This window comes from Adiantum capillus-veneris, chromosome 14 (genome assembly GCF_014529385.1).
Source record: "Adiantum capillus-veneris isolate H3 chromosome 14, ASM1452938v2, whole genome shotgun sequence".
NCBI lineage: Eukaryota > Viridiplantae > Streptophyta > Polypodiopsida > Polypodiales > Pteridaceae > Adiantum > Adiantum capillus-veneris.
This window is the reverse complement of record NC_140944.1, coordinates 131,087,909-131,115,056: the sequence shown is the minus strand read 5'-3', so window position 1 is coordinate 131,115,056 and position 27,148 is coordinate 131,087,909. Positions and strand designations below refer to the sequence as shown.

The 27,148-nt window shown below is 40.6% G+C and overlaps 1 protein-coding gene across 1 annotated transcript; it reads right to left on the bottom strand.

Moving 5' to 3' along the window:
- Positions 1 to 7,884: 7,884 nt before the first annotated feature.
- On the bottom strand, positions 7,885 to 13,434 carry LOC147443127 (triosephosphate isomerase, cytosolic-like). Its single transcript, XM_086529054.1, has 9 exons — positions 13,278 to 13,434; positions 11,017 to 11,092; positions 10,778 to 10,901; positions 10,572 to 10,656; positions 10,241 to 10,373; positions 10,060 to 10,154; positions 9,859 to 9,937; positions 8,281 to 8,363; positions 7,885 to 8,169 (listed from the first exon to the last, which is right to left on the bottom strand). Exons 1-9 carry the CDS (start codon positions 13,314 to 13,316, stop codon positions 8,122 to 8,124), a joined length of 762 nt encoding a protein of 253 aa, XP_086385180.1. The 5' UTR covers positions 13,317 to 13,434; the 3' UTR covers positions 7,885 to 8,121.
- Between the last annotated feature and the right edge of the window lie 13,714 nt (positions 13,435 to 27,148).

The following is a 27,148-nucleotide window of genomic DNA, read 5'->3' as shown; positions in this document are numbered from 1 at the left end:
ATGCAAGCCATATGTGTGAAAATCTTTGCAGTATGGGATAAATTTATCACAAGCACAATCAGGCACAGTGTTGTGTTGTAGAAAATCATAATTGTAGACCACATTCGTAATAGGTTGTTGATACTTCCAGCCAATAAGAACATTATCAAGCATCTCATGGTTTCCAAATAATGAGTCAAAACATTCACAAAAGAGTGTTTTAGGGTGTACCCAATCCAGAAGTACGTTTTGAAAAAAACAATGTTCGTAAATATAATCTTTGCAAGATGTCCTTTTGGTGAAAGATAATCTTCCACAAGGGCAAACCGCAACCTGCACAATCATAAGTGATCATAAGTCAAGAAGGTGCCTGATAAGGGTATTCCTTCCTCTTCCCCTAGTGAAGCTACGAGATTTTCCTCTAGTAAAATTAGAAGAGGAGCTAGGTGTCAGGAATGAGGTGAATGAATTGGGGGTGGCAAGAGAGTTGGGTCCTTTTAGTGAGGAGGAGTCATCATCATCAATACAAGGCTTGAGAAAGCTGGTGATAATCTTAACACCTTTGTAATTTGCATAGGTAGTTAAATATGTCCCTGGTTCATCAACTTTCAATTCTTTGAGGATACCTAGCATAAGCCCACGAAAAATATTGAAAGCAATTTGAGAAATTGCTAATTGTTTAGCCTGGCCACCTAGCCAAGAGCAGATGAGGGACAGATTAAAGTCCACCGATTTTTCAGGAAAGAGCTGGTTCAAATGATTGAGGATAAACCAGATAGCATGGTCAAACCACATAATGTTGGATTCGCATGAAGCTTTAGGGTCAAGAAATTTACTAGCACATTTAACATAAGGTCAAAAAACATTCCAAATGGATTATGTGTAGAAATCAGTATTTCTTTTAGCAAACTCCATGTTCCTTTTGTTTGTATGTACAAACTTGTATTAAAAAAGCACTTGGAGTGGTCTATCAGGTTAAGGTTGAAGGGGGCTTTAATGAATTCCCCTTTGTCTAAGAATTGACCTCCTTTCACAATTCTGAGTCTACAATCCTCAATTGTGGCGGCAGGGAGATTAGCACGATACACCCAGGTTTCACTAAGAATAGGTATCAGAAAAGCTTTGTTAGGGAGAACCCAAAGTTGATGGTCCACACCAAAGGATTCAATTTCAATCTGTCTAACATGTAGGAAAGGAAAAACCTTGGATACTTTGGGTACCATTTCTAAAAGGTTAGAGTCACTTAGGGAGCAAAGATTGTTTTGGAATTCCTTGACAGCCACCAGTGTTGCACTATCTTTGCAAAATATTCCACCTGTTAGAGGAACAGTTGGGGCAGTAGGGGTACTGATAAAAGATGGATTGAGCCCACATAATTTTTTCAAAAAGTTATATAATTCAGCTCCAGAAGAAGAAAATAAGGCTAGCTCTTGTTGACATTGTATAGAAAGTATAGGAAATTGGGCTATGTACTGGGAAATCATATTCGCCCCATCTTTGGAGTCCTTGTCCAAGGTAGCCAGAATCTTGACCCAATCATTAAAGGACAACATGTGTAAGATAGATAGCGTTTTACCTTAAGTTTGAGTTGAATCATATATTAATTGAGAAGCATCCAAACTACCAATAAATCTGAGGACAAGAGAAGTAGCCACAGAGAGGGGCTCAGAAGATAGTTCCAAGCCTTGCGAGAGAGCAAGGGTCTGCAATAGACAAAATCTGTTAGTAAGTCATGGATTACTTGTGGTAATATGTAACACAATACTTGGCCCGTCTAGCCAGAAAAGGTCTAGCTCTAACAACTAGGGCATTTTTTGGAGACTGGTCCTTTAGGTAAAATCTACTGTGTTCTAAAATCCTTTTATTTTTTCTCCGGGTCGTCGTGGTTTATCCTCATGCAAGCTGTCAACTTAAAATGTTTGTGATCCTGAAGGAAAGTATATATATAATTAGTCCAGTGGGTTGGGCCTGCAATCCTAAAACCGGCAAAGTCAGAGACTATGAGCAGGAAAACAAAACCTTAGCCTATGAAGGACCACCTAACACCACCCAACCAATCAAGGATTTATAGATAGTGGGTCCAACATACAATCAGGATTCAAGAAAGTTTCTAAATCCATTGTTCTGGTTATTTCAAAAAGTATTGAAAAAACCTCATGTATAGGATGTGTGTATATCTGTTTTAACTTATATAATACGACATAAATGAACTTTTACATTCAAAAGACAGTTGGCTTTAGAGAAAAGGTAAAAATGAGTACAAAAACAACTCAGTCTTAGAATTATCTTTGTACATGGCATATGAGAATGAAGCCTCATTCTAGTATACAATGATGGTGATCCAATAAAGAGTTACTTCCCAAGTGGTAGGAGCAAGTGTACTCTCGGACAAACGATAGGTTTAAACCCAAAAAAAAAAAATCTAAGAAAGGATAGAGTCCTCACATGCATTCATCCAAACGACATGTCATAAAATCTAATATCTAACCAATCCAAATGATTTTCTCATATTAAATTGATCACTTAATGTGGGAGAATAAACGGGAACAAGTGTAAGACCTTAGGGTTAGCTTCATTGAAGACCTCCAATAATGTGTGTAAAAGTCCTTTGACCTTAGGTAAGCTAGGGCTGAGCTTGAGGTGGGAACCCGGCCCAAGCTCGAGGTGCTTGTCGTGCTTGAGGTGCTTGTCGTGCTTGAGGTGCTTGTCATGCTTGAGGTGCTTGATTAAGGTGCTTGAGGTGCTTGACCTGCTACATGCTTGAGGTGCTTGACTTGCTACTTGATGAAGGTGCTCGAGGTGCTTTGACATGCTTGCCTGAGATGCTTGTGGGAACACCCCTAGTTCAAAGTGCATTGTCATGCTTGATGACTAAGGTGCTTGAGCACTAAAAGTCAAAAGTACCCCTACAAGAGGGGGGGCGAGCCCTTTTCCTAGGGGATAGAGAGAGAACACACTCACGCACACAAGGAAGGCCCAAGCTTGAAGAGGCAACAAGGACACATGTCAGGACCCTACCTATATTAATTGATTTAGCATTTATCTAGCCCTCTCTCTCAAAAGGGAAAGGGGGACACTTGTCTCAAGGCTACCCCTACTGCTTGTAATGCCTCCTGCTCATGATTGGCTAGGCCTGGAGGGGTCCAATGAGCTTCAAGCATGAGCTACAAGGGGGGGTCGACTCAAGCAAGCTAGGGGGTTGCTTAGGGGGTATACTCACCCACACACACTCACAAACACTCTCATTGTGTGCTATGCAAAGGGCAAGAGCTCCCTCTCCAAGCAAGTAGAGGTTGAGAGCCTACACCAACACTCTTGGCTATGGAGTGCAAATCCAACCAAGAGCCATGCTTCAATGCTTAAGCTTGCCATCTCCTTCTTCTTCATTACTATGCTATTATGTATGCTAGCAACAAGAGTATGATAAGTGAGGAACTAATTCTTTCTCCTACGAAATGTTTCTTCTTCCTCTTCCCTACCCTCATTCCCTGCTAGCTCTCTCCACCTTCGAAGGTGTTTGAGGTCTTGGGACTGAGGCTTGGGATAGTTAAAGCTTTCTTCAAGTTTATGTTATGTTTGTGATGCATGAAGCTTTCCATCTTCATTGCATCACCTAGGTCATAAGGAACACAAAGATTGTATTGTAACAAGTCTCTCTTAATGGGAGAAATCATAATACAAATGCCTATTGGAGGGGGGACCGGCTCCACATAAATCCGGTCCTCAATTGTTGTTATGTTCTCTAAATTCTCTCTCTTGCAAAAGTATTGTTCATGCCAAGTTAACTAATTGCTATGATTATGTTGCTATCTTCAATTATGTTCACCCGTTATGCTCACAAAGTTATTTCTCAAAAGTACTCTCACTAATTTCCGCTACTCTCAAGTTAAATAGGCCAATTCCATTACACGACAACAGATTCGTTAGCCTTGGATGTGTATTACTACATGTATCAACGGTCTATATCAGTTATTATCCATGTCCAACTTACAACTCTTTTACCTTAAAACCATTGTCCAAAGTGTTCATGTGTTCTTTAGTGTTTTTTTTTGTGTACAAAAAGTTTATTATCCCAATGATTGGAAGTAATTATATGTATGGTTTCTATTTAGCCCAATTTTTATAAGACCTTAAATAGAAACGTACATATCATTCTGATGAAAAGGCCATCACCCCTTCTGATCCAAGCGTCTTAATCCCCACATTAGCCCATAGGTTAGTTTTTCAAATATTACTTTGTCATATTGTCAGGCCCTAACTCCTCTTTTCACAAGTACCATAAAGCATAAAGTAACCTAATCAACAGCTTGAGATATGTACCACAAAAATTCCATTCAAGGCATCAATCTTGGCTATGTCGTCAAGCAAAAACCAAATCCCGCAGGCCCACATGGGCATACAGCATCCGACTTACCTCAATTTGTATTGGTAAGTGTTGTGATAAAAAAAATCAACTGAATCCAGTCTACCTAGCTTTAATCTAGTTAAAACTTATTACACGCTAGTAAATAACATTAGAAATGGTATCTTTTACAATGTAGGTAGCCTGGTAAGAACCAGGTATCAAAAGGAATGAGCGGTTTAACCCAAAGTATGCAAACCACAGTCCCCACAACATGGTTCAAGTAATACTCATCCTTCGGGGCAAACCTCACCATTATCATGAGTGTCAAGGAAAAATCGTACCACCTCTTTTTAAAAAAAACTCAAACATTAGGCTGCAGTATAATGTCATACCAAACTTACAGCAGTAACAAGTACCCAATAATCCCCCTTTATTTAGCTATCTAAACGCGATATTATCTAGCACCTGAACGATGATTATGCATGGGTTACCAGAAACCTAAACCATAATGTATTAAGGCAATATACAAGTCCAAAATTGCTCTTTTTTTTAATCATAACCCACTGTATGAAAAACCAACTACCATAGCAAAATAAAAAACCAGAATTCAAACAATAATCATCAACGTGATCAGTAAGGGTAAAAAAACCATCAATCCCCTCAATACTCATCTCTAGTAAAACGGGTTCTGCAAACCATGTTGTTTCACCATCCACCCTTCAAACAATCAAATCATGCACAATATGCAGTTGCGATAGAAAAGCCACCAAAAAGAAACCAGGTCAAGCAAGGCGATAACTGCCCTATAATTTCTCGAAATGTAATCAGCAAAAGACAGACTAACCTCGTCACAGTAAAGGGATGTTTTCATGCATTATGTACAAAATCATATTGTATGTCATCAAGGTATTATTACCAAAAAGAACACCGACTTGAGACAATAGTTCAACCACCTCCATAGCTGCACAGTGTCAAAGCCCTCACACCTTACTTTAAAAAACACACGCAAAGAGAAATAATCCCACCCTCACCTTTTATAGCTCATCTAGTTTGCTCAAGGTGAAAAGACACCCCACGATCAGAGTAATCAGTGGCTACAGGTTCCCAAGCAGTCGTTATGGCCACTCATGCTCGCGTACTGGGAGTTGAGAGGGAGAGAGAGTGTGTAGGAGTTAGCACTAGGCTACGGTGTGTTATGGTACAGACAAGGGGGACAGAGAGAGCAAGGGCGTGAAGGGTAGGGTAGCAATGAATGCCACAATGTTCACATAATATCTTAGGGGTGGGTACCTATGAGAAGACAAAAGGAAGAGGGTTGCCCCCCCCCATTTTTTTATAAAAACCGACCCATATGATGGTTTAAGGTATACCCTAGGAGCTTTGATCAAGGTAAATAGGAATCCTTGTGAAAAGGGAAAAAATTTGTTGTATTTATATAATTTAATTGTTGGATAAATAACACGTGTGTGTGTGTGTGTGCACGCGCGCACGAGAATTTGCTAGTGAACCCAAACTCCAGTGTCACTTGTGTAAGGATGATGTTATGTCCAAACATCTCAAAAGTGTATCAAAGCAATGCACTTCCATTTAAGGGAGTGCCAACAAAAGAGATTTAACTCAATGGTAAACACACATTGATGTGGCATGCCACCCCAAATATGTCTTAAAATCTTGGTTTTAAGTGTGAACAAGCCATATGAATCAATAAAATTGAGTTGATAATGCTTTCTAATGTTTCACACGATGGTCCGGAAAAATATCTACATATGTTGTATACAAGTTACAATAAATCTTTACTTGGATGACTATGGATCTATGCTTGTAAAGAGAATAGAAATTTCTAGCACACCATCGTCTTCCATGCAAATATGAAGCTCCACCTACTTTCCACAATTCATAAAAAGTCCAACACCTCTTTCCTTCAGGTGTTGGTGCATATAATGGAGGGCTGGTAAATTGGTAATTTGTGAATATTGCATACAATTGGTAATCAAGTAATGCATAGCCACCTTCTGTGTATTGCCCTTCTATTGAACAAGTTTTGAGTCCCATGGATGTGGAAGAAACTTAAGTGACTTATCATCTTTCCCATTGCAAATTAAGAAGAGGTAAGACTAAAATTTGCTAGGAGACATTCTTTTCTGTTCACATTAAGCCTTGTAGCCATGTACATGTGTTGAATGTTCACCATCTTGTATTGACTGCCTTACCTCCAACATCCACGTATTCTATGGTAGCTTCGAAGGCTTCTCTATCAACAAGAGTCCTCTTCTTGTACTTGGATGCATTGTTTGCATCTTGGAGAGGTAAAACTAAAGTTCGGAGAGGCCCTCGCATATAAAAAGTGGAACGGAAAAGAAGCTACATGTAGAAAAAAGGAACTAGTTTTGGTTGGGGGGGAGAGAGAGAGAGAGAAAGGTTGCTTTGGATAGTGTTGAATGGGGGATATTTTTTTAAGCCATTCCATTTTCAGAGGCCAACTTAATAATAGCTACAACGGCTCTCGCTAAAAATTGGTAAAATGTCTCTTAAATTACTCAATTTTACACCATTTAGCAAATAGAAAAGGCCTTTTATTCAACTTTCACTTTCCAATTTGACACCTACTCTTGAAACTCATACAAACCCAGCTTACAATTTAAACAGGATTTTCACATCCTCAATTGATCTAATGCCAGCTAGGCAGTGAAAAGACTCTGCACAAACCCTAACGATAAACATCGCATCACAATATTAGCTATAGGATGCAATATCACATAAGCAAACTCATCAAACAACACTCCTTAAACTCTATGCATGTATAGCATCTCATTTATGATTCTTTCATGGCTTTGCCTAGCAGATAATCTGACCAAGTAAATACTTTGGAGGAGCAAAAATCGAACGAAGATAGAAGACTAATCGTTCATCATCACTGTCCATGGCTATAAAGACTATCATTTTAAATCATCCTACACTTCTTGTTCATGGTTTCAGATCCCATTGTCCTTTTCCAAGACTACCACATGTATATTAATTCTTTTCACCCTCGAATCTTCGACCTGAAATCCTATCGCACCACTCACTTATTTGCTGGTAGGCCATGCCTAACACTACAGCTTGAGCCAAAGAAACCTTGCAAATCTGCGCATGCTAAAAAAGCGCCCAGCTCTCTTTAGGTACAGTACCAAGACTTCATGTAGCTAAAGGTGGCATAAGACTTGTAATCACGGTGGCAAGCATTGCTAGTTGCGTCACAAAAAGAAACTAGGTCTCAATTTGCTGCCACTTCTAATCACCAAGACATATAGCTTTACATTAAGCAAGGAATGCTCTAGCACTTCTCACTACTCTTTCAACCACAGGAATAGCCTACCATCAGAAGCAGGCAGTAAAGGCAATTGACAAAAGCAGAAGGGAAGAACGTTCCCTTGAAACTTTCAGCTACGAGGAGAACCACCAATATTGCAGTACAAGACTTCAATGAAATAAGCAAGTCCTCTCTATGAATGGCATTTGCATCCTCCACTTATCAAATAAGCACCCCTAAATAGTCATTTCAGATTTGAATAGACTAAAAGTTACCAAAAACCTGATCAAAATTGCTCCCATAAAACTTGCAATCAATGAATTCCTCAATGAGACAAGATTTCAGAAGGTGAATTAGGCCCCTGCCTCTCAAGGAAATGAGGGATGAAGTTTGCACTCATTGTATGCAACATGACGGTACATTTGACGGAATCGCTCAATGCAGAGGAGTTGAGTTGGTTCAAGTTATTTCAATAGAATTATTAGGGAAGTCGTTCAAGGACAGAATATTAAGATTTCTTTACCGATGCAGCTTTGATGATGTCAACGAACTCCGGCTGCAAAATTTTCAAAGAGAACCCCCAGATCAGATGCAAAATGCTCTCACTAAGCAGAATATGTTTTGAATCATTAACACAGAGACTGCCAAATAATTTGAGAAAGTTCACCTTCAAAGAAGCCCCACCGACAAGAAAGCCATCCACATCAGGCTGGCCAGCAAGCTCCACACAGTTGGCCCCACTGACTGAACCTGTTGTGCATCACATCACTTGACGAACAGTATCCAAGAAAATAAACCTAATAGACAATCTATATACCGACATGAATCCAGTAGAAGCTCCCAATTCATTTTAATTGAAGATTTCTTCCAAAGTGAATGACAGAGACAGATGGTTAGAAACCTTAGTAGGAAATGTGACATCTCATTCGGAAAACAAATGGCCTTAAGGGTGTGGAAAGCCAAGTGGTGGAGGAGATGAAAGGTGAAAAGTTGATCAAGCTTCGGAGATGGTTTTGGACCATTTTCTAGAGTCATGAGATACCAGGATCAGAGATGAGTTGCATTGTTTCTACTAGAGCTGCGCAGACATAGAGAGAGCTTGCTGAGGACATCACGGGAGATCCAGTCTCAGAGACAGATCACAAACTTTTTACACCAGCCAGGGGACAGCCAGAGGAGCAGTCATCACAGTATATCTCAGACCCCATCCACACCAGAGGTACGTTTGATTGATCGAGCCATTGAGCTAGGCATATCCAGGCGCCCACGACCACGGGGGGCCTCACATCATCGACGCAGGTGGCAGCAGAGGATCCAGATCCTCCTAGCTCGACATGCCAGACAACCAGTAAGAGTATTGACCATGGAGGATATTGATGAGATTCGGGAGCGACCGACGAGGGATCTCATCTGAGCTCGAGCCACCTACCGCTCATAATTTGTATCTCATTTGTATCACTAGTGACGTGTATCCATCAGCTAACCCATTATATCAACCCTCACCCCATCACCCCTCTCCACCTATTTCGTTTCAGCTTCAATTTTTTCAGCTCTTTGTACTTTCTGTCCTCACACATTGTATCAGATCCACCAATTGTAACTTTTTTGGTCTCATAGGTCACCTTGGCCTCTTGAAGACGTTAATATAACATTTCTCTCTCTCTCTCTCTCTCTCTCTCTCTCTCTCTCTCTCTCTCTCTCTCTCTCTCTCTCTCTCTAAGGAACACATTTTGCTACTTTGTGCTTTTGTCCTTTCTTGATAGATGGAGGACACATGTATATTTGATTTGTCTCATAGGCAGACTTCCGCCTCTTATAGACATAAAAAGATCTCTTTCTTTCTCTCCCTCTCTCTCAAATAGTCACATTCCTTAGGTGTTGGCTGTAATATCCTTCGCCATTCCGTAGAGGAATAATCTAGCAAATTAATTCATGTTTTCAAAAGGTATACATTAGGTATACCAAGATGAATCCAGTATAAGCCCAGATTCACCTCGAAAGGAAAGCGCATAGTATAGACTCGTGGAAATCACCTATAAGACGATACAAGCCTCAGCTCCATCATGCATTGTCTTGATCACATCCCCACTAACATCATCACTGCCCAATAGTGTAGATCTAGGTACCAATATGTGATCACACACACCCACTTCATACTTTTCTTAAGACACACTTTACATCTCTTTCCTGAAGCCTTGTACTTTTCTTAAGACACAGCTTCCATTGCATTAGAAACCACATATACCTCCATAGATGATTCTCACTGACTCCGCAATCTCTGAGCTCACATTTGTCGCCAACCAGCTCCGCAAATCAACATGCACCTGTGCAAAAAATTGCACTGTTTTGCAAAAACTCACCGAATCGACTTATTGAGCACAAGAAAAATTAGGACTTGAAATGAAAAACCCTGAGGTCCTCTTATAATACACAATAAAGAAAAAACCTCTTGGGCTTGGGCTGGAGATGCGACTTTCCCTGTCCCAATAGCCCAGACAGGCTCGTAAGCCAACACAACATTACTCCAATCTTTAACTTTCTCTGTAAAAAGCCAACAAATGAAGCTCCTGTCCAACCACAAAAGTAGCTGGAGAGACAGAAAAACTAGCTCTAGAAAGCAAAGGGACCTGCAATAGCCTTTGTTTGCTCTGCAACAACAGTCATTGTCTCTCCCGCTTCACGTTGTTCAAGTGTCTCCCCAATACAAGCAATCACTTTAAGTCCTTGGCCAAGAGCATATGCAACCTTGTCAGCCACGAACTGCAGCACCAACAATAATAAGGTAAGGGACTGAAAAACTAAACAAATGCAAGCATGCTAACAACAAAACCCCTCATGATTAAAGGTTCTACTAATGTAGCAAGCGTACTAAGATTTTTATAAATACTTTAATTTTCTCGATACATATGTGGCAAATATTGACAGAGTACATGCATGAAAGGGTGCAAAATAGCTTGCCTCATTAGACTCCTTCAAAAGAGACCGCCTCTCTGAGTGACCGAGAATGACCCAAGGTATTTCCAGATTTACAAGCATTTCAGCACTAGTACCACCAGTGCAATAGAATTATACATAAGCTCTAGCACTGGAAGTTATAGACTATCAACACAAGTATACAAGAAAGCGGGCTTAATTAACTACAAAATTGCGAAAGAGTAATGTACCTGATTTCTCCTGTGTAAGCCCCACCCTTTTTTACCCAGGCATTTTGGGCAGCCACAGCAAAGTCAGATCGCAGGGCTGCTTTGACTTGAGGCAAAAAGACGAATGGAGGACTAATAACCACCTCTGGCAGAATTTTTCAACAAGCCAGAAACATGATCAAATTAGAACAAATAAAAACTCAATGACAGATTCATTGAATTTGAGAACACAAATTCAGTGAAAATAAATGACTGCTCACCAACAACATCTGTAGGGGGTACATCTGCACCATTGAGAACATTTACAATCTTGTTCACCTCAGAAACGGTTCCATTCTGCACTACATAAATTTTGCACTCTTCAAGCACAATAAAGATGACCGTAGACACATTTTGCTACTTTGCATAAACCTAGAGATGCAAGACAAAAACATACTAGAAAACATGATACAGCTACAGCCCCTAGAGTAAAAGAGAACTTTTTTACATCATTAGAACAATTCCAAGGGACCTCAAAGATCTACCCCACAGGTCTTGAAACAGCAATACCGCCATCAAAAATGTAGAGTTTAGGGAAAATTAGAGAGAGAAGGATTCATGGTGTTAACATGCCAACGACAATGTTAATTACACAATAGAGATAGAGTAGAATGTAGATGCAAAAACTATATTGATTGATTCAATTGAAAGTGTGTACGAAGGGCTCATTATATAGAACTAACCAAGGCATCTCATCTGGCATCACTGATGATATCATACAAAGCCCCAAATCAGCCAATCCGGCTTGTAAACTCGTGGGTGACCTTTCAAGGCACTTTAGAAGTCCATTAACTAACTCTAGGTGAGTCCACACCCTCTAGGAATGACCCCATGGGTACCCACACCCTTGAGTACCTTTTCCACATGCTACCACATGGTTCTGTACCACCTATGCATCCCACGATACAACCATCACAATACCAAGGGCAAACAACTGTTGTCACTCACGTTCTCCCAGCCTGGAGTGCTTCTCTGAAGTAAATAACAATTATTATTTTATTGCAACACCAAGGTTCCCACAAACCAAAGACAGGCTTGATGTGCTAAACAAGACCCACCATAATCCCCTCCTGTACAGTCAGATTTAAGTTTCTTTAGCTTTCCAAAAGTATTGGACCTTGCAGGCAAGGACACAAATTAAAATACCCACAAACAAGGACAACAGGATCCATAAAGTTTCTCCAGACAAAACACGAGACAAAACAAAAATATGAACAAAAGACACAGTAACATTGGTCTATTCAACCCATAAATTAAGCACTGTAATTTCCTGCTCAGATCAGGAATCGTAAACCACCAAAGCCGAATGAAAATACAGGTAAGCCCAGAAATCAGGATTAGAATAAGCACTCTAGCAGCCACATGTATCAAGTTACTAGTGAATTCATTAAACGCTACAAGTTTCCATTTTGTCCTTCACAAAAATACAGGAGACAGTTTCCATGGCACTCACTACTTCCCAGCTGAAAGCTGATAATACCTTTTAGCCATTGCATATTCAACAAAGGAGATTAAGATACCTATGATGCACGAGAAAACCCCCCTTTGACAACAGACTCCATCCCTCTATGTCGTACAAGCAAACCTCAGGGACAAATATTGCCGCAACCCTCGATGTCAATGCACCCCTTCAACTGGCGATATAGTTTGAGGGGGAAGGTAGCAATTCCAATGGGCTACAAAGCTTAAACACCCACACAATCTGAAAGTTGGGACAACACTTTCAATGGTTCCTCCACATTGCAGACAAGCACACACTTCAGAGACACAAGGCTCATAGGTCACAAACGAACATTTCTTTCTCAAGCCAGCCTAGGTTTGGAAGTAATACTGATTTGGAAATTGAACAAAACAGTGATCAGACATAATTCAGCCTGGTAAGAAATTATCATCATCAGCTTAAGCCCTAATATGCAAGTATGCCAGTAATCAACCAGGTAAGACATCAATGCCCTTCCTGTAACACTGCTTCTACTCTAACTTCTGAAAACACGAATTTAAAAGCCAAGAACAACACTCAAAGCACTAGTTATTTTTCCTTTTCTGTTGTATTCAAGGAGAAAATTGTTGTCTTAAATTATATAGATGCCACAATCGTAATCTACAAGGTCCTATGACTAAAAAACGGTGCATGCAACTGTCTACAGAAAGGGTTAAAAAAAACCCTGACAATTTTCTATCAAGCATCCTGTTATCATACTCCCTGAAGTCATCCAATACACCTCAATTCTAGTGCCCCTTCTAGAATGATGGGCCATCCGAACTGACTTTGAAATAACCAGTGATTCACGACAAGATCCGCTCTTGCAAGTGCTACATACTATAGCAACAATTTTCAACAAACGTAAGCATTGCACATTGGGTCGGAAGATGGGTCATCACATGCAGAAGAAACCCATTAGTTGATTAGTGATGAGAAAACTCCCCTCTCTCCCTCCCTCCCTCCCTCCCTCCCTCTCTCTCTCTCTGCCTCTCTGCTTACACATTTCCAGTTGCCCCCAACGAAGAACTTGCGGGCCATCGATTCCTCCTCCTGCTGCGTCTTCTCCCACTTCAATTAACGACAGTGCCAGCTTACTTTCCAAAGCTCGCTAGATACACGCTTAATTTTTTTGAAAATGGTGCTCTTTTATTATGAGCTAAATTGAAAGAGGGCTTTGGTGTCCGCAAGGCTTATCCCCTTCACACCCCACCCTACATGCCACACACGGACACACCCCTTTCCTTTTGGTACCTACTTTCAATCAATGATCAAGTTGTGTGGGGGTAATTATGGGGTGGGTTCGGACTATAGTAGGCAAGTGAAGACGTAAAATTGCAACTGGTGAATAGCCATTGTGATTTATTGTTTTAGTGTCCACGACTAGCATGACTCCTATCTTTAGCAATTAGCCCTCTTCAAGATGTCCAAGCATGACTAACCCCTCCCTGACTTTACAATTTTCCAAAGTATGGGCGCTTTTTATCCAAATGTGCACACATCAGCACTTGCTCATTGCTAGGAAACATCAATCTAGCCTTGTGACAAGCTCCTCATTCACGTTTTGCTCTTCTCATTGTCTTTTAAGCCGGCAGGCATGGGCAATGAGTAGGAGAGAATAGAGCATTTGCATGACTAAAGTCAATCGATAAGCATATCTTGTGAAAAATGCATAACAAAAGGACCAAGAACAAGAAAAGAGATTCCTATGGAAAAACAACAATAAAGGCTCAATGCCTTGGCAATGGGCAAGTTGGGAGGCCGCTGGTGGGGCAAGGGGGTTTCGGAATTCTTAACCCTAGTACTCACGCGAAGGCCCAGTGTGCCAAGTTAGCAGCTGCAATCACGAAGCAAGATCAAGCCTGGGCGGTGATGACTAAGGCCATGATGGAAAATGCCAAATTGTACCCACAAGGTGGCCAATGGAAAGGGCTAGATCTACACGACAAGTTACTTGCCCCTCGGTGGTCTAACCTGAAGCTTGGGGGCTTTATTGGCGAGCTGGCTCGAAAGTGCAACAAAGTGGCGGAGGCCTTGGAATGGGGAGAGGTAACTAGATACTTCAACAACTCGATGTCTCATTGGTCCCCTTGGCTATCTAATGTGGGAAGCATATTGCTTAACCCTGCATGGAGGGAGGTGGCCAGAAAGATGAACAACAAAGGACTTCTTCGACTGGGCCAATTTTGGGACTTCAGTAGCAACGACTGGAAAGGATCATACCAAATAGCCTCCGTTTCATGCTCAATGGGTTGGAGAGATTTTTGGTAGATAGAGTGTTAGAACGGTTGAACGGTTGTTGGCTATCGTCTTTCAAATCTAGGTTTGATTGGAAAGCTTGGCGGTGGCCTATAGATAGACATTTTCTTAAACCGCACACTAGGGCAGTGTACAACACCCTCATGGCTTCGCCGGACTGGTTCTACCCCCTCAACAAACAATGGGGCAAGCAATGGCCAGAGGCAAGATGGGTGTCAATAGTTGAGAACATCTGGTGCTCAAGTTGGCCGCTTAGGATGAAGGTCTTTATTTGGAAAGTGATCTAGGGGGCCTTGCCGACTAGGGTGAAGGTCCTAGCTGGGCTAGATAGATGCCCACAACGCATATTTGCAAGTGAGAACCTCCCTAACCTGCCAAGGACTGTCTGGGGATATGTGGCTAACAGGGAAGATTTGTAAGTGGATTCAATAGACATGGAAGATTGGGTTCTACAAGAACGATCTTTTTCTGGGGGGGAAGTAGATCACGAGCCAACCACTCCTCATCAGTACTCAAATTGTCAAGTTCTGTTACTTTAAACACGTCTAGAAGGCCAAGAACGGTCGACTTTTTGAGAACCGCATTGAAACAACAAGGTTTATGGAGATTATTCAGGAAAGCAAGGTAGCAATTATTGCCATTGGGAAAAGGAGAAATTGTGAAGAGAGGGACATGGTGGTGACTGCAGCATTGGTGGAACTACGTGGGTAAGGATATGTCTCTGGCTTTTCACCAGTGTCGTGGGGTGGCCCCCCTTTAAACCGATGTACTAGTGTTTGATGGAAGATGTCATGGCTTGTCATGAGCATGACTAGTATTTGTAACTCTTTTGGGTTACTAATATAATATACTCGCGTTCGTGAGTTTTACAAAAAAAAAAGCTTTTGGCCCAACCATTCTTAGAACTAAGCAAGTTCTACATTACCAATAGCTTTACAATGGTTATGTAGACGGAGGTGTCAAGGTTCTCCTTAAAATCTGTCATGAAACCTGCTAAATTTAGGTTATCTTTGGTAAGTTTAAATTTTACCATAAGGCTTCGCAGAATTCGTACTTGCATACTTGGAGTCTATTGAGTAAACACAATTACTATAAAATTTACTAAGCTACTTTCTATTTTTAGACTCTATAATTGCCTAATTAGCCCCTTTTGTCTTGTACCTTTGATCAAGGTTGTTCAGGATACACTTATCCTTCCTTGACCTATACCTTAGATCAACTTTAATTAAATAGCAATTGTTCTTGCTATTTTCTAGATTCTCTCCTTTAGTCCCAAGCCTTTGACCGAGCTAAGTCTATACGCACTTTAATCAATTTCTCTTGTTCCTTTTATTTTCCCCAAACTTTAACATGGAAATATTTCAGAAAGTTAGAAATTAAACCCTTGAAATCATAGCCGTCCTTGACTATGGAGTAGGGAAAATAAAGTCATAGCTAGTACTTTTACTTTGGATAAAGGATCCCTTTTTACTCGTTGACATCCTTCCATAGTGGTGACTAATTCCACTTGGTGCTTGAAAGAATTAGATATCGCAAGTATGTCTTTACTTAGCCCTTACATTTTTCAAAGTAGATTAGCAAAGTCTACTTGGCGCTTGAAAGACTACATTGTTGCAAGCATGCAATCTACCTGGCTACTAATTATCTTCCATAGTAGATTGGCAAAGTTTATTTGGTGCTTGAGAAAAACATGTTTGCCACAAGTATGATTCATTTTATGCATACACTTTTAAAAAAAACTTATGAACATCAAAAAGAAATCTTAGAGTCAAAACAAGACATATTTGTTCATACCAAGTTCTCACCTTTTACATTAGTCATTGTAAGCATTTACAAGGTCTACATTATCCTTCCTTTAGTTGGGTGCCTAACATCTACCTTGCATCTTTAAAAGGATAACTCTTAAACTTAATAAGATATCTTTGTATAATCTTACCACTTCTTTGGATGATGCCGCTCGCCTAGCCTTGAACCCTGCACCGAGCAAATGATGAAAGTCTCATGGATATTCTTAGCGGGCCTGGTTGCCTTTCACTCTATAAAAGAAGGTGAGCGTGATGAATTCCCCTCACTTAGCCTTGTTTATTTTGTTGTTTACATTGTGCTATAATGAGATGGAGTGTTACCATGGCTGACTGTGGTTTTGCTCCTCGGATCATGGAGATTACTGTACAAACTAATTGCTGCACATGTTTTTTTCTATGCATATAAAATCAAAAAATCATTTTTTTCCACTGTGGTCCACTGCATAAAGTTTAAAGTACTTGGTTAAGCTACTTGGCACTCTGGTTGGTAAAGCATTTGCACTTTGCCGTAATTGGTTTATTTTCAAGGTTTTGAGTTATGGCATTTATTTTATATTACTGAGGTTTTAAAAAAACACACATTATAAACCAACAATCCCCCCCCCCCCCCCCCTTACACTTCTTCTAGAACATGGGCATATATGCCCTAAACCACTTTTCACTTGGTAAACATCACTTCTTCTAAATTGGTTAGAGTACCCTATGAGCACTAGTCATTATGCTTGTGATATAGTTGGGTAATAATTTTTTTACTTTGAACAGTACTAAGGCTTTTATAGCTACTCTCGTATCCCAACTAAAGGTGTTCCCTCCTACCGTACCATTTGCATGCCCCTTCACTTGCCTCTGCAATCTGATTGATGCCCTCAGCGACTATAGCCTCGACTCCCCTCGCACACTATATGCTTTTGGACCTGCATCGACTATGGTAGCTAAGTAATAAGGGGTTCCCGCCACTCTTGCACCCGCTTGTACCTGAGGGTCTACACACTATTTACTGCTAGTTTTCTCTCCCTAAAGTATTGCACAAGCTTTACTAAAGCTATCTCCCTATTAACCTTGCTCTGCGTGGCTGGTTGACTTGGGTACTGATCCGATCTTGGAAACATAAATGGTGGGATCCTCTCCGGTCTGGTTTAATGCTGATACATCTCTGAAACAATATAAAAGGTGAGGGATGCATTTCCCGTCACTTAGTTAAATGGAATTTTTGGGAAGATGGCTTCCTCTTAGTTAAATGAAAGTCACATAGATGGGTTCCTTGCCTCTTTGGAAAAGTATAAGTAGGAATTAGAAGAAAAAGGGATATGATGATACACTCTAAACTTTGTTTGTTTGAATTATGCAAGAGAATTTGGTTGATAAACATGGCTCTCAAAACACTTTGAATATCTATTTAAGGATGACTTATGAATAGAATAAGTAAAAAGCTACTTTAAAATACGGTTGTCAGAATGATATGGATATTACTCTAAGAAAGTAGTTGTTGCTTGAAAACTTCAAAAAAAAAAAGAGGAAAGTACTTGGGATATTGCGCTTACTTTTCAGACAATGGCTAGTCTTATAGTTATTCATGTGTTTTTTGAGAATATAATTGCTTGATGATACAATATTGGGTTAAATACAAGTATATGCCACTGGTATTGGAGGCAGTGATGGCCTTTAGATGCTTAAATTTACATACTCTATACTAACTACTTATAAAAACAAACTGGTTAGGATATTAGTTTAGGTTTAAAAAAATTAAGTAGAACAACGATAACAATTGATAGGTTCTTTGACATGTATACTACGTATTTAAGGCTAACAAATTTGTTACCTTATTTATATGGATGCAAGTGAGAATGCTATCTTTACTTAAAATAATTTAGCTTAGATGTTGTCCGACTTAGAAGGTCCTTGCTGACCTCAACCTGGATGACCTCCACAACTCTATTACTTTTGTATGGGATATTGGAATGATGCCTCATTCTTACTATATTGTACAAAATTGAATCTAATACTGAGTCATTTTTGTACAAATCATTGTTCAGTTATGTAAAGCCAATTGTCTTTTGAACTTTGTGTTCTTTTGTGTACATATATTAAGTTTAATACAACAACACACACACACACACACAATTATAACAAAAATTGGAGAAAATAGATTGCCATCATCACTCGCATGATTGAATGAGAAATTTATAGCCTCGTGTCTAAAATATAATCAAACCCAAACATGGAGGCAATCACATAACCCTAACTAAAAGCTTAGAGAGAGAGAGAGAGAGAGAGAGAAGAGAGAACACAGTATTTAAGGTTGAAATGGCCAACCCCACATAGGGCTCTTATTTGAATTCCAAAGCGTGCAATGAAGCTAGATAAAATCATGATATATCATCTTTCGAATAAGGTGGGATTTTCTTTGTGTTTACGTTATGGCCTTCTTTGATCAAACCAACAATTTTGGCCTCATCTTATCAGAAACATATACTCACATCATTGAAGAAGTATCATCTTCTTTCTCCTTTTGAATCAATATCTCTTCTTCATCTTGTAGAACAATCACACAAACATACAAAGCTCTTAAAACATGTCCATGCTACTCTTCAGAAGAGTTTCACTTACAGACTAAGGCGATTGGGTCAACCTAGCATGTTTCATCTTTGTGTGTGTGTGATATATATATATATATATATATATATATATTTGTTGGGGGACAAGCTCTAACAGAGCCTCTCTCTCTCTCTCTCTCTCTCTCTCTCTCTCTGTGGCATTGATGTGTGAGAGCAATCTCTTAGTGTGCAATTCAAGAAACCACATAGGTGTGAAATAGCACAATCTCACAAACAAGGTGAGAAAGAGGAGAAGGACCCATTACTCAATGTCCTAGTTTATAGAAAATTAGAAACAAGAAAACATTTATCTATGGCCCCTCTTATTTCCTAGAGTTTGAAAAGCTTGAGAGTGCTTCAAATTACGTGGGCACTCACTATCCATCTACTTTAGGTTCCACACCTTCAGTCGAGACCTAAGGTAGTGCAACCCAAGACCCACACATCACATCTAGTGACTCTTCCTCCAACTATGACATCATGGAGGGATATCCTATACAAAATCTTGAGATTTTGAGTCAAGACATGCATGCCTTGGTCTCACTACCCGGGTCTAGCATGTTTAGTCAATTTAAAGAGACCTTTAGTAGAGCTGAACATGCAAAGTAAATGAAGGGGGTGGGGAAGTAAATTCACCTTTAAAGTCTCATGTAGACCCCACATTCCCTGAAAGTGTCCATGTGAGTATTCCACCCACTACAATTAATGGCCCTTCATAGCTATTCCCCTTTGAAGTTCTATTACATGATGGTAGGAGTCTTGCCCAAGTGCAAGAGGTCGAGGGTTATATCCTTGTACCTAGGGAAAAGGAAATTGAAAGCTTACGTAGGGCAGAACAATGTTGAGCACTAAAGACAAAGGCCCCTATGGTATCAACTATACTAGTTGAGCCATGGTGATCTCATGAATTAGCAGCCCCTAAGAGTCAAACCACAGGGAGCCACAGCATCCGCTTCAAAGGACACTCCCAACACATCAATCCTAGATGGGCTATTTCTCAATGAAAATTGGGAGTATGATCTACAAATGAAGTCTTTAATCGGACTATACACAGGCCACAAATACCATGTGGATTGGTTAGATGTTGTACAATCCACATCAAGTGCTACCAATTTAGAGGAGCATTAACAAAGATTTTGTGATATCATCCATCGGTTAATGATTTGGAGAGGCAAAAGAAAGGGATTAGCATGCCTTCACCGGGTCTCATGAGATTTTTTGATACGAGCAAGGCAAAACCACCGACCCTATCACAAATGGAGGCTCCTTTAGTGAGTCCCATGGATCCTTCATATATTGTTTCTCATGGAGTCTCAATGCAATTTGAACCCACAAATAGTACCTTTAGTTTCTCGGATCTAGCTCAACTTTCTCTTGAAGATCAACCTACTCCGATGGTGAGCATGATGGAAAGTGCACCCTCGACCTCGATGCTTGGTAATGCACCATTACATGGTAACGAAGTGCCTACCCTAGCACCTACAAGTGTGCGTCAGTCATATATGCCAATTGCCACTCATGCTCATGTAGCTCCCACACCCCTAGTTGTTCTGATAGCTTATGCTCCATGACCACACTATCCAAGCCCGTATTCTAGTGGATCCATGCCAGTTAACATTAACAAGTCACATCACAGATCTGCTATGCCTAGGGCCACACTTATGAGCTTTGTGCCACCGCATGCCATAGTGTCGTATCAAGCATGGCCAAGGACCGTATGTATGCCAATACCAATGCCAACCTCCATTTCCCATGTAGTCCCTAGAGTGTCTTTGTCCACTATACTTGCTCACTTGGGTGACTTGGTAGAAAATATGTGCAACACACCTGATAGAGAGCTGATAAGCAAGGCACTACAAGTGGCCAAGCTCACATAGAAATTCAATGGAGACGGAGATGTTAGGAAGCATACTGAGGTAGTTATACATATATGTGATTCCCCAAAAGAGCATAATGAACTATATAAGTGTAAGGCTCTAAGCTTGACTCTGAGTGGGAAGGCTAGGGATTGGTATAGGATTTTAAGGATTGAAGAGTGCATGCACTACCCTACTTTTAGGAAATTGTTCTTGAAAGAGTACATACGAGAGGTACTGCTTTGGGGTGTAGCATCTCAGCTCCAGAAAGCCCAACGCGAGGAAGGTGAGCCAAAATTGAGCCTTGTTGCAAGGAGATGCCAAAACCAAGAGTCAGCTCAACAAAAAAAGGAAGCAAAATCACGATTTATAACCGAACAAGATCCCACAGACTTACACCCTGCACTTGAGCCTTTCAAATCTTACATCACAAGGGAGCATAAGGTTGAGTATATAGAAACCCAAAGAACACCTACCAATGGAAGTAATGGAGTCTATGATGGTCCGATAATAGTTAATGAAGTAGAGTTAGCAGACCTAGATGAGGAGTCCAAACCTGTTGTCATTGGCCAAGGCCTAACAAAGACCAAAGAAGCTAAACTTAAGAAGCTCCTCAAGGAATTCAAGGACATATTTTCTTGGACATATCACAATTAGCAATGCTAAACTAGTCCAACAACGACCCTATCCAATGAATGCTAAGTATGCAAAGATTGTCCAAGAATAACTCAAAAAGATTGTCAAATGTGGATTCATATACCCTATTGAGCACTCTGAATGGGTGTCTCCAATAGTCATCATGCCCAAAAAGAATGGAAAACTCAGAGTGTGCGTTGACCTCAAAACGCTTTATGCAACCACTAGGAAAGATCATTATCCATTACCATATTTGGAATATGTGCTTGAAAAATTAGCATGCAAGGAGGATTATAGCTTTCGAATCGGTACTCAGGTTACAATCAAATCATGATTGCACTAGAGGACTAAGCTAAAATTGCCTTCATAACACAATTTGGAGTGTTTGCATTTTGCATGATGGCTTTTGGCTTAACCAATGCCCCTGCTACATTCCAACGATTGATAAACACTGATTTTAGAGAATCTTTGAAGGAGGTTTGTGAAGCTTTCCTAGACGACCTTGTGTTTATTCTTCTTGGAGAGAACATCTATCATGACTACAAGGTGGTATCATTTTGGTGTATGGTTAGGACTATCAGTGGGATCGTGTATCAATGTGGGGTCAAGTAAAGTAAGAAATGTGTGTGTGTGTGTGTGTGTAAGAGTTAGATGGAGAGCATGCAGCATGTATCGATATGGCGAGCAAGGTGAGGCTAGTTAAGGTGAGCAAGGTAGATTGCAGAGATGACATGCATAGGTTAATAAAGATTCCCAATACTCCTAAGTATAGTAAGAAGGTATACGATGCATTCAAAGCAAGGGAAGTGATATTATCTGTCCATAGCTAATTTGGGATGATGATTTCTTTTATTTAAGAGGGGTTGAGCTATGCCAAGATTATTCATCGGTGAGTCGTGGGTACAAAGTATCTAATCCTTTTATTTAAATAATATACATATCTTGTCATAATAACTAATATCTAATTCTCCTAAGTGATTTTCTCATGTTAAACTGATCATTTAATATGGGAAAGTGCCAGGGGAGAAAAAGCTAGAATATTGGTTAAGCTGACTATTGGACAGTCTCCCAAGGGGTCCAATGAGAGTTTAGTTGCATTAATTAATTACCTAAAGCTCTCACAAAAGGGGAAAGGGGGACATATGTCAGAAGGCTATCACTTATGCTCCTCAAATCCTATTGGCTAAAGCCTGGAGAGGTCCAATGGGGTGGTAGCATGAGAAAATAGCAAGAGGGTTTGACCAAGAGAGAGAGGGGGGGCTGAATTTTCAAAGGCATTATTCCACACACACTCACACTAGCTCATGTGTGAAGCAAGAAGACTCTCTCTCTCTCCTTCTCAAGCTTTAATGGAAAGCTTATCACACCTACTCCAAGCTTGTGAGAAGGGAAGCCTACACCAACAACTCTTGGCTTTGTGATGCAAATCCAACCAAGAGCCAAGCTTCAATGCATGCTCATCTCCTCTACCATGCTAACTAATAAGCTATGCTATGCTAATATGAGTGATCATGTGAGGAGATGTACATCTTTCTCATAAGACTACTCCTTCTTCCTCTCAATCTACTCTCATACCCAACCATCTCCGAAGGTGTGTGAGGTCTTGGATCTGAGACCGTGAGGGAATTGATTTTGTGTTTTACAAGTGTTTTGCTTAGTGCTTGAAGCTTCCATTTTCATTGCACTAGCTAGTATTGAAGGGACACAAAGAATTGTATTGTAAAATGTCTCTCTTGATGGGAGAAACCTATAATACAAAGCCTTTTGGAAGGGGGACCGGCTCCATGTAAATCCGGTCCTCAACCGTTGTCAATGGCTTAATTTCTCTTTTTTGAAGTATTGTTCATGCTATCTAACTAGGTATTATGTTTTTTGCTGCTCTCTCTCCATATAAATCCGGTCCTCAACCGTTGTCAATAGATTAATTTCTCTCTTTTGAAGTATTGTTCATGCTATCTAACTAGGTATTATGCTTTTTGTTGCTCTCTCTCCACCCAAGCACTCTTGTTATGCTCATTAGGAATCTATTCTAATGAAATGCTCACTTTGTTCATGCTAATTTCCTCTACACACAAGTTACTACGCCATTAAATGTTACATATCTCCTATGCTAAAAACAACTTAGATGGTCATCAAATGACATAATATTATGGGAAATGTTAACGTCTTTAACTGCACCCATGGTGAATCACCAAATGATAGAACATAATTGGAACCATAGACTTAAGAGTTTACATACTAATATTTAAGACTTAAGAGTTTACATAATAATATTTAACTTCTTTCAGGTGTGCAAGTCAACCACATCAATGAGATGAAGAAGAGATGTAAAAAATCTGGCTAGATGAGTACATTGTCAAGCTAGGAGTAGCTTTCCACTGTAATTGTAGGATAACCAACGTGGGTCATGCCACTCAGAAACCGGGGGTACAAAAGTATTAATGGAGTTTGCATTTCCAACATACCCTATCATGTGCAAAATACTATATCCACGGAAGCACATCATTTTGACATACGCTTCCCAATGAGGTGATACTATTGGCAAATTTGGTTTTTATTGATACCTAGTTTATCTGCATTATAAATCAATAATCCATATGTTAGCAATGTTTCAATGGATATGGAGATCAAAGGGTATCATTGTGGTGTATAGTTAGGACTATCAGTGGGATCATGTATCAATGTAGGGTCAACTAAAGTAAAAAATGTGTATGTGTGTGTGTGTGTGTGTGTGTGTGTGTGAGAGAGAGAGAGAGAGAGAGAGAGAGAGAGAGAGAGAGAGAGAGTGATTGAATGTGTGTCCGCTTCGCGCTCGCATTGTGGAACATGAGGGGTGCCAATTGAGGCATTAGGGTCGAGTCACACAGGGTGTAGCAGGGGTCTAAGGGAACGTGGCTCACCCTTGGTCGCACTTGGAAAGTCGCTCAAAAAAAGAAAGCTTGGGCAATAAAAAGGGCAAAGATAGTGCAAAAAGCAAACTTGCTGATTGGGCAAAGCTAGAGATAATTGTGCCCGTGTGTTCTTTTCCTAAACTATAGCTTAACCCCTTCATTTTTGAAGGGGCTATCATCACAACATCATCAGGGCTTCTACAATCTGGCAGAGAAAATCGCATTTGCTAAAACTGGCTCCTTACTTCCCCCACTCTCCCCATTGCCTTTGAGTGCGACTCGCTCTTAGGTAGGGTGTGCAATAAGAGTAAACACACGATCTGATTCTCTGTGATAGAAATCATGAGAGTAAAGGGTGGGCGATAAGATGGAGAAGAGAGCTCACGTGGCCGCCGTCAATAATAGGACGCCAAGAAGCACATGAGCCAAAAGAGGAAGAGATAATATGTATTATAAATTGTATAGCTGAGAACTAATACCATAGTTGTGTGTGTGTGTGTGTGTATGAGAGAGAGAGAGAGAGAGAGAGAGAGAGAGAGAGAGAGAGAGAGAGAGAGAGAGACCGTGCCTTGCATTAAAGGAATTGTAGGTGAACCAACGTAAGATAGATATGAACCTACATGTGAGTTACCACAAAGTGGATCCCAAGGGTGATAAGTTTTGTTTACGCACATGGGTGAGGGCCTAGATTTTGAACACCAAGAGATTCATGTGTGAGTGTGGCTATAAACTCATGCTCAAAGGTAATGTGAGGACATGCCAATTATGCATATTTAAATGGATGTCCATTTGAACGTGTGTGTGTGGGTGTGTATATGTGTGTGAGAGAGAGAGAGTGAGAGGGAGAGTGAGTGAAAATTTGAATTGCATGTTGGAAGAACAACATGAAAATCTCCCAGCCATGGCAGTGGGCTAGATGGGAGGTAGTTGCTTGCCCGGTAGACCAAGGAGGGCTCTGCATTCTTAACCCTGTATCCCATGTTGAGGCCCTTTGTGCCAAATTTATGGTATCATTGGCTAAACAGGACCAAGCTTGGGCTATCATGACCAAGGAAATGCTTGATGCAGTAAAACTGGGATCGAAAGGGGGAAAGTGGAAGGGGGTTGTGATGCACGACAAACTTCTCGCCCCGAAGTGGTCTTATCTTAGATCTCGTGGACTCTCACGGGAGCTGATGAGAAAGTGCAAAAGTGCAGCTGAGGTATTGAAATGGGGGGAAGCAACCGAATACTTTAAGAACTCCATTTTGCAATGGTCCCCTTGGCTTTCTAAAATATTGGGGCCGCCGTAAAGCCCCTATTGGATAGAAATGGCCAGGACTGTGAATAATAAGGGGCTCGTTCGACTTGAGCAATTCTGGGATGGCAACAGGAAGTGCTAGAAAACTGCTTACTCTTTAGCCACCCAATTTCAGTTGAATGGCTTTGAGAATTTGTGAATCCAACTTTGAATGGGACGCTTGGAGATGTGGCCCGGGAGTAGCCTCTTTTGGAAACTACATTCTAAAGGCATTTACCAGGCATTAATGCACGAAGCGAATTGGTGTAGCCCCCTCAACAAATTATGGAAGAGGCACTGGATGGAAAAATGGTGGGAGGGAGTCATGGAGAACATCTGGAAGCCAAGGTGGCCTCAGTATATGAAGATATTTCTGTGTAAAGTGATGTGGGGTGCTCTACCGACGGGCGTGAAGATATAAGAAAGAGGAATCGGGTCCGATTGTTGCTCGGGGTGCAGAATAGCTAGTGAAGACCTAGCCCACCTTTTCATGGGATGCTAGGCAATCAGTGGCATGGCTGGGAAAATATGCAAGTGGATTCAAAGAACATGGAAAATTAAGTTCTTCAAGAATGATCTGTTCTTTGGTAGTAACAGGTTGGGAAGTCCTGCTCTTCTTGTTTGCACTCAAATAATCAGGTACTACTTCTTTCACCATATTTGGCAAGTAAGGAACCACCACGTGTTTGAGGGGGATTTGGCTGTGTTGCAGCTTTTGTGAAATCATACAAGAGAGCAGAGTGACGATCCACATGATCGGAGGCAAACAAGCCTCAAAGGACTAGTTTAGAACAATACATGACATCTTGTAATAAGTAAAGCCTAGGAGTAGTTGTGGTTTCTCTGTCAAGCAGAAAACTTGTAATCCTATGACCCTCAAGGCTCGGTCTGAGCTCGAGGTTGGTGTATATTTTTTATGTTCTTAATACTATCCACTCACAATTGTGAATTTCGCAATAAAAAATAAAAAAATCTAAATTGCATGTTGCACGGGAGAAGGAAAACTTTTGGATGGAAAATGGAAGGTTGGTTGGAGACAAACCTTCGAAGCCTTTGAATCATTATGTGTCATAAGTTTTCTACTCCTCAACCATTTAAGAAGAGCAGGTGAACTGATTAGAAACATGAGATGCAAGCTATGGCAAAAACCAGCAAAGCGGAACTAAGAAAACCACCAAAGCGGAACTTGGCTATGGCGAAAACCTGCAACATGTTCTCTTCAGTTTTCGGGAGAGCTCTGTGCTGAATTTTCACCTTGTTAAACAAGTATGCTCTTCGCCATCGCGCAGCTAGGCCAACATTTTCCTTGGTTTTCTTAGTCACACACAATCTTCTCGACCTGCTTTAGGGTTGGGGTCAGAAGTTTTTGCGCAAAGAAGAAGACGCAGGCTGCTCTGTGAGCTTCAAGCGGGCTACTGAGCCTGCCCTTTTGCAGTAAATAATCGCGCTTCTCTCCTAGTTAATAATCGTTTTTATTTCCTTTTGCTGCAAGCCTCCAGCTTCAAAGATAATAATCGCCCCTTTTGCAACGATTATTACCTTGTGGTGATAAT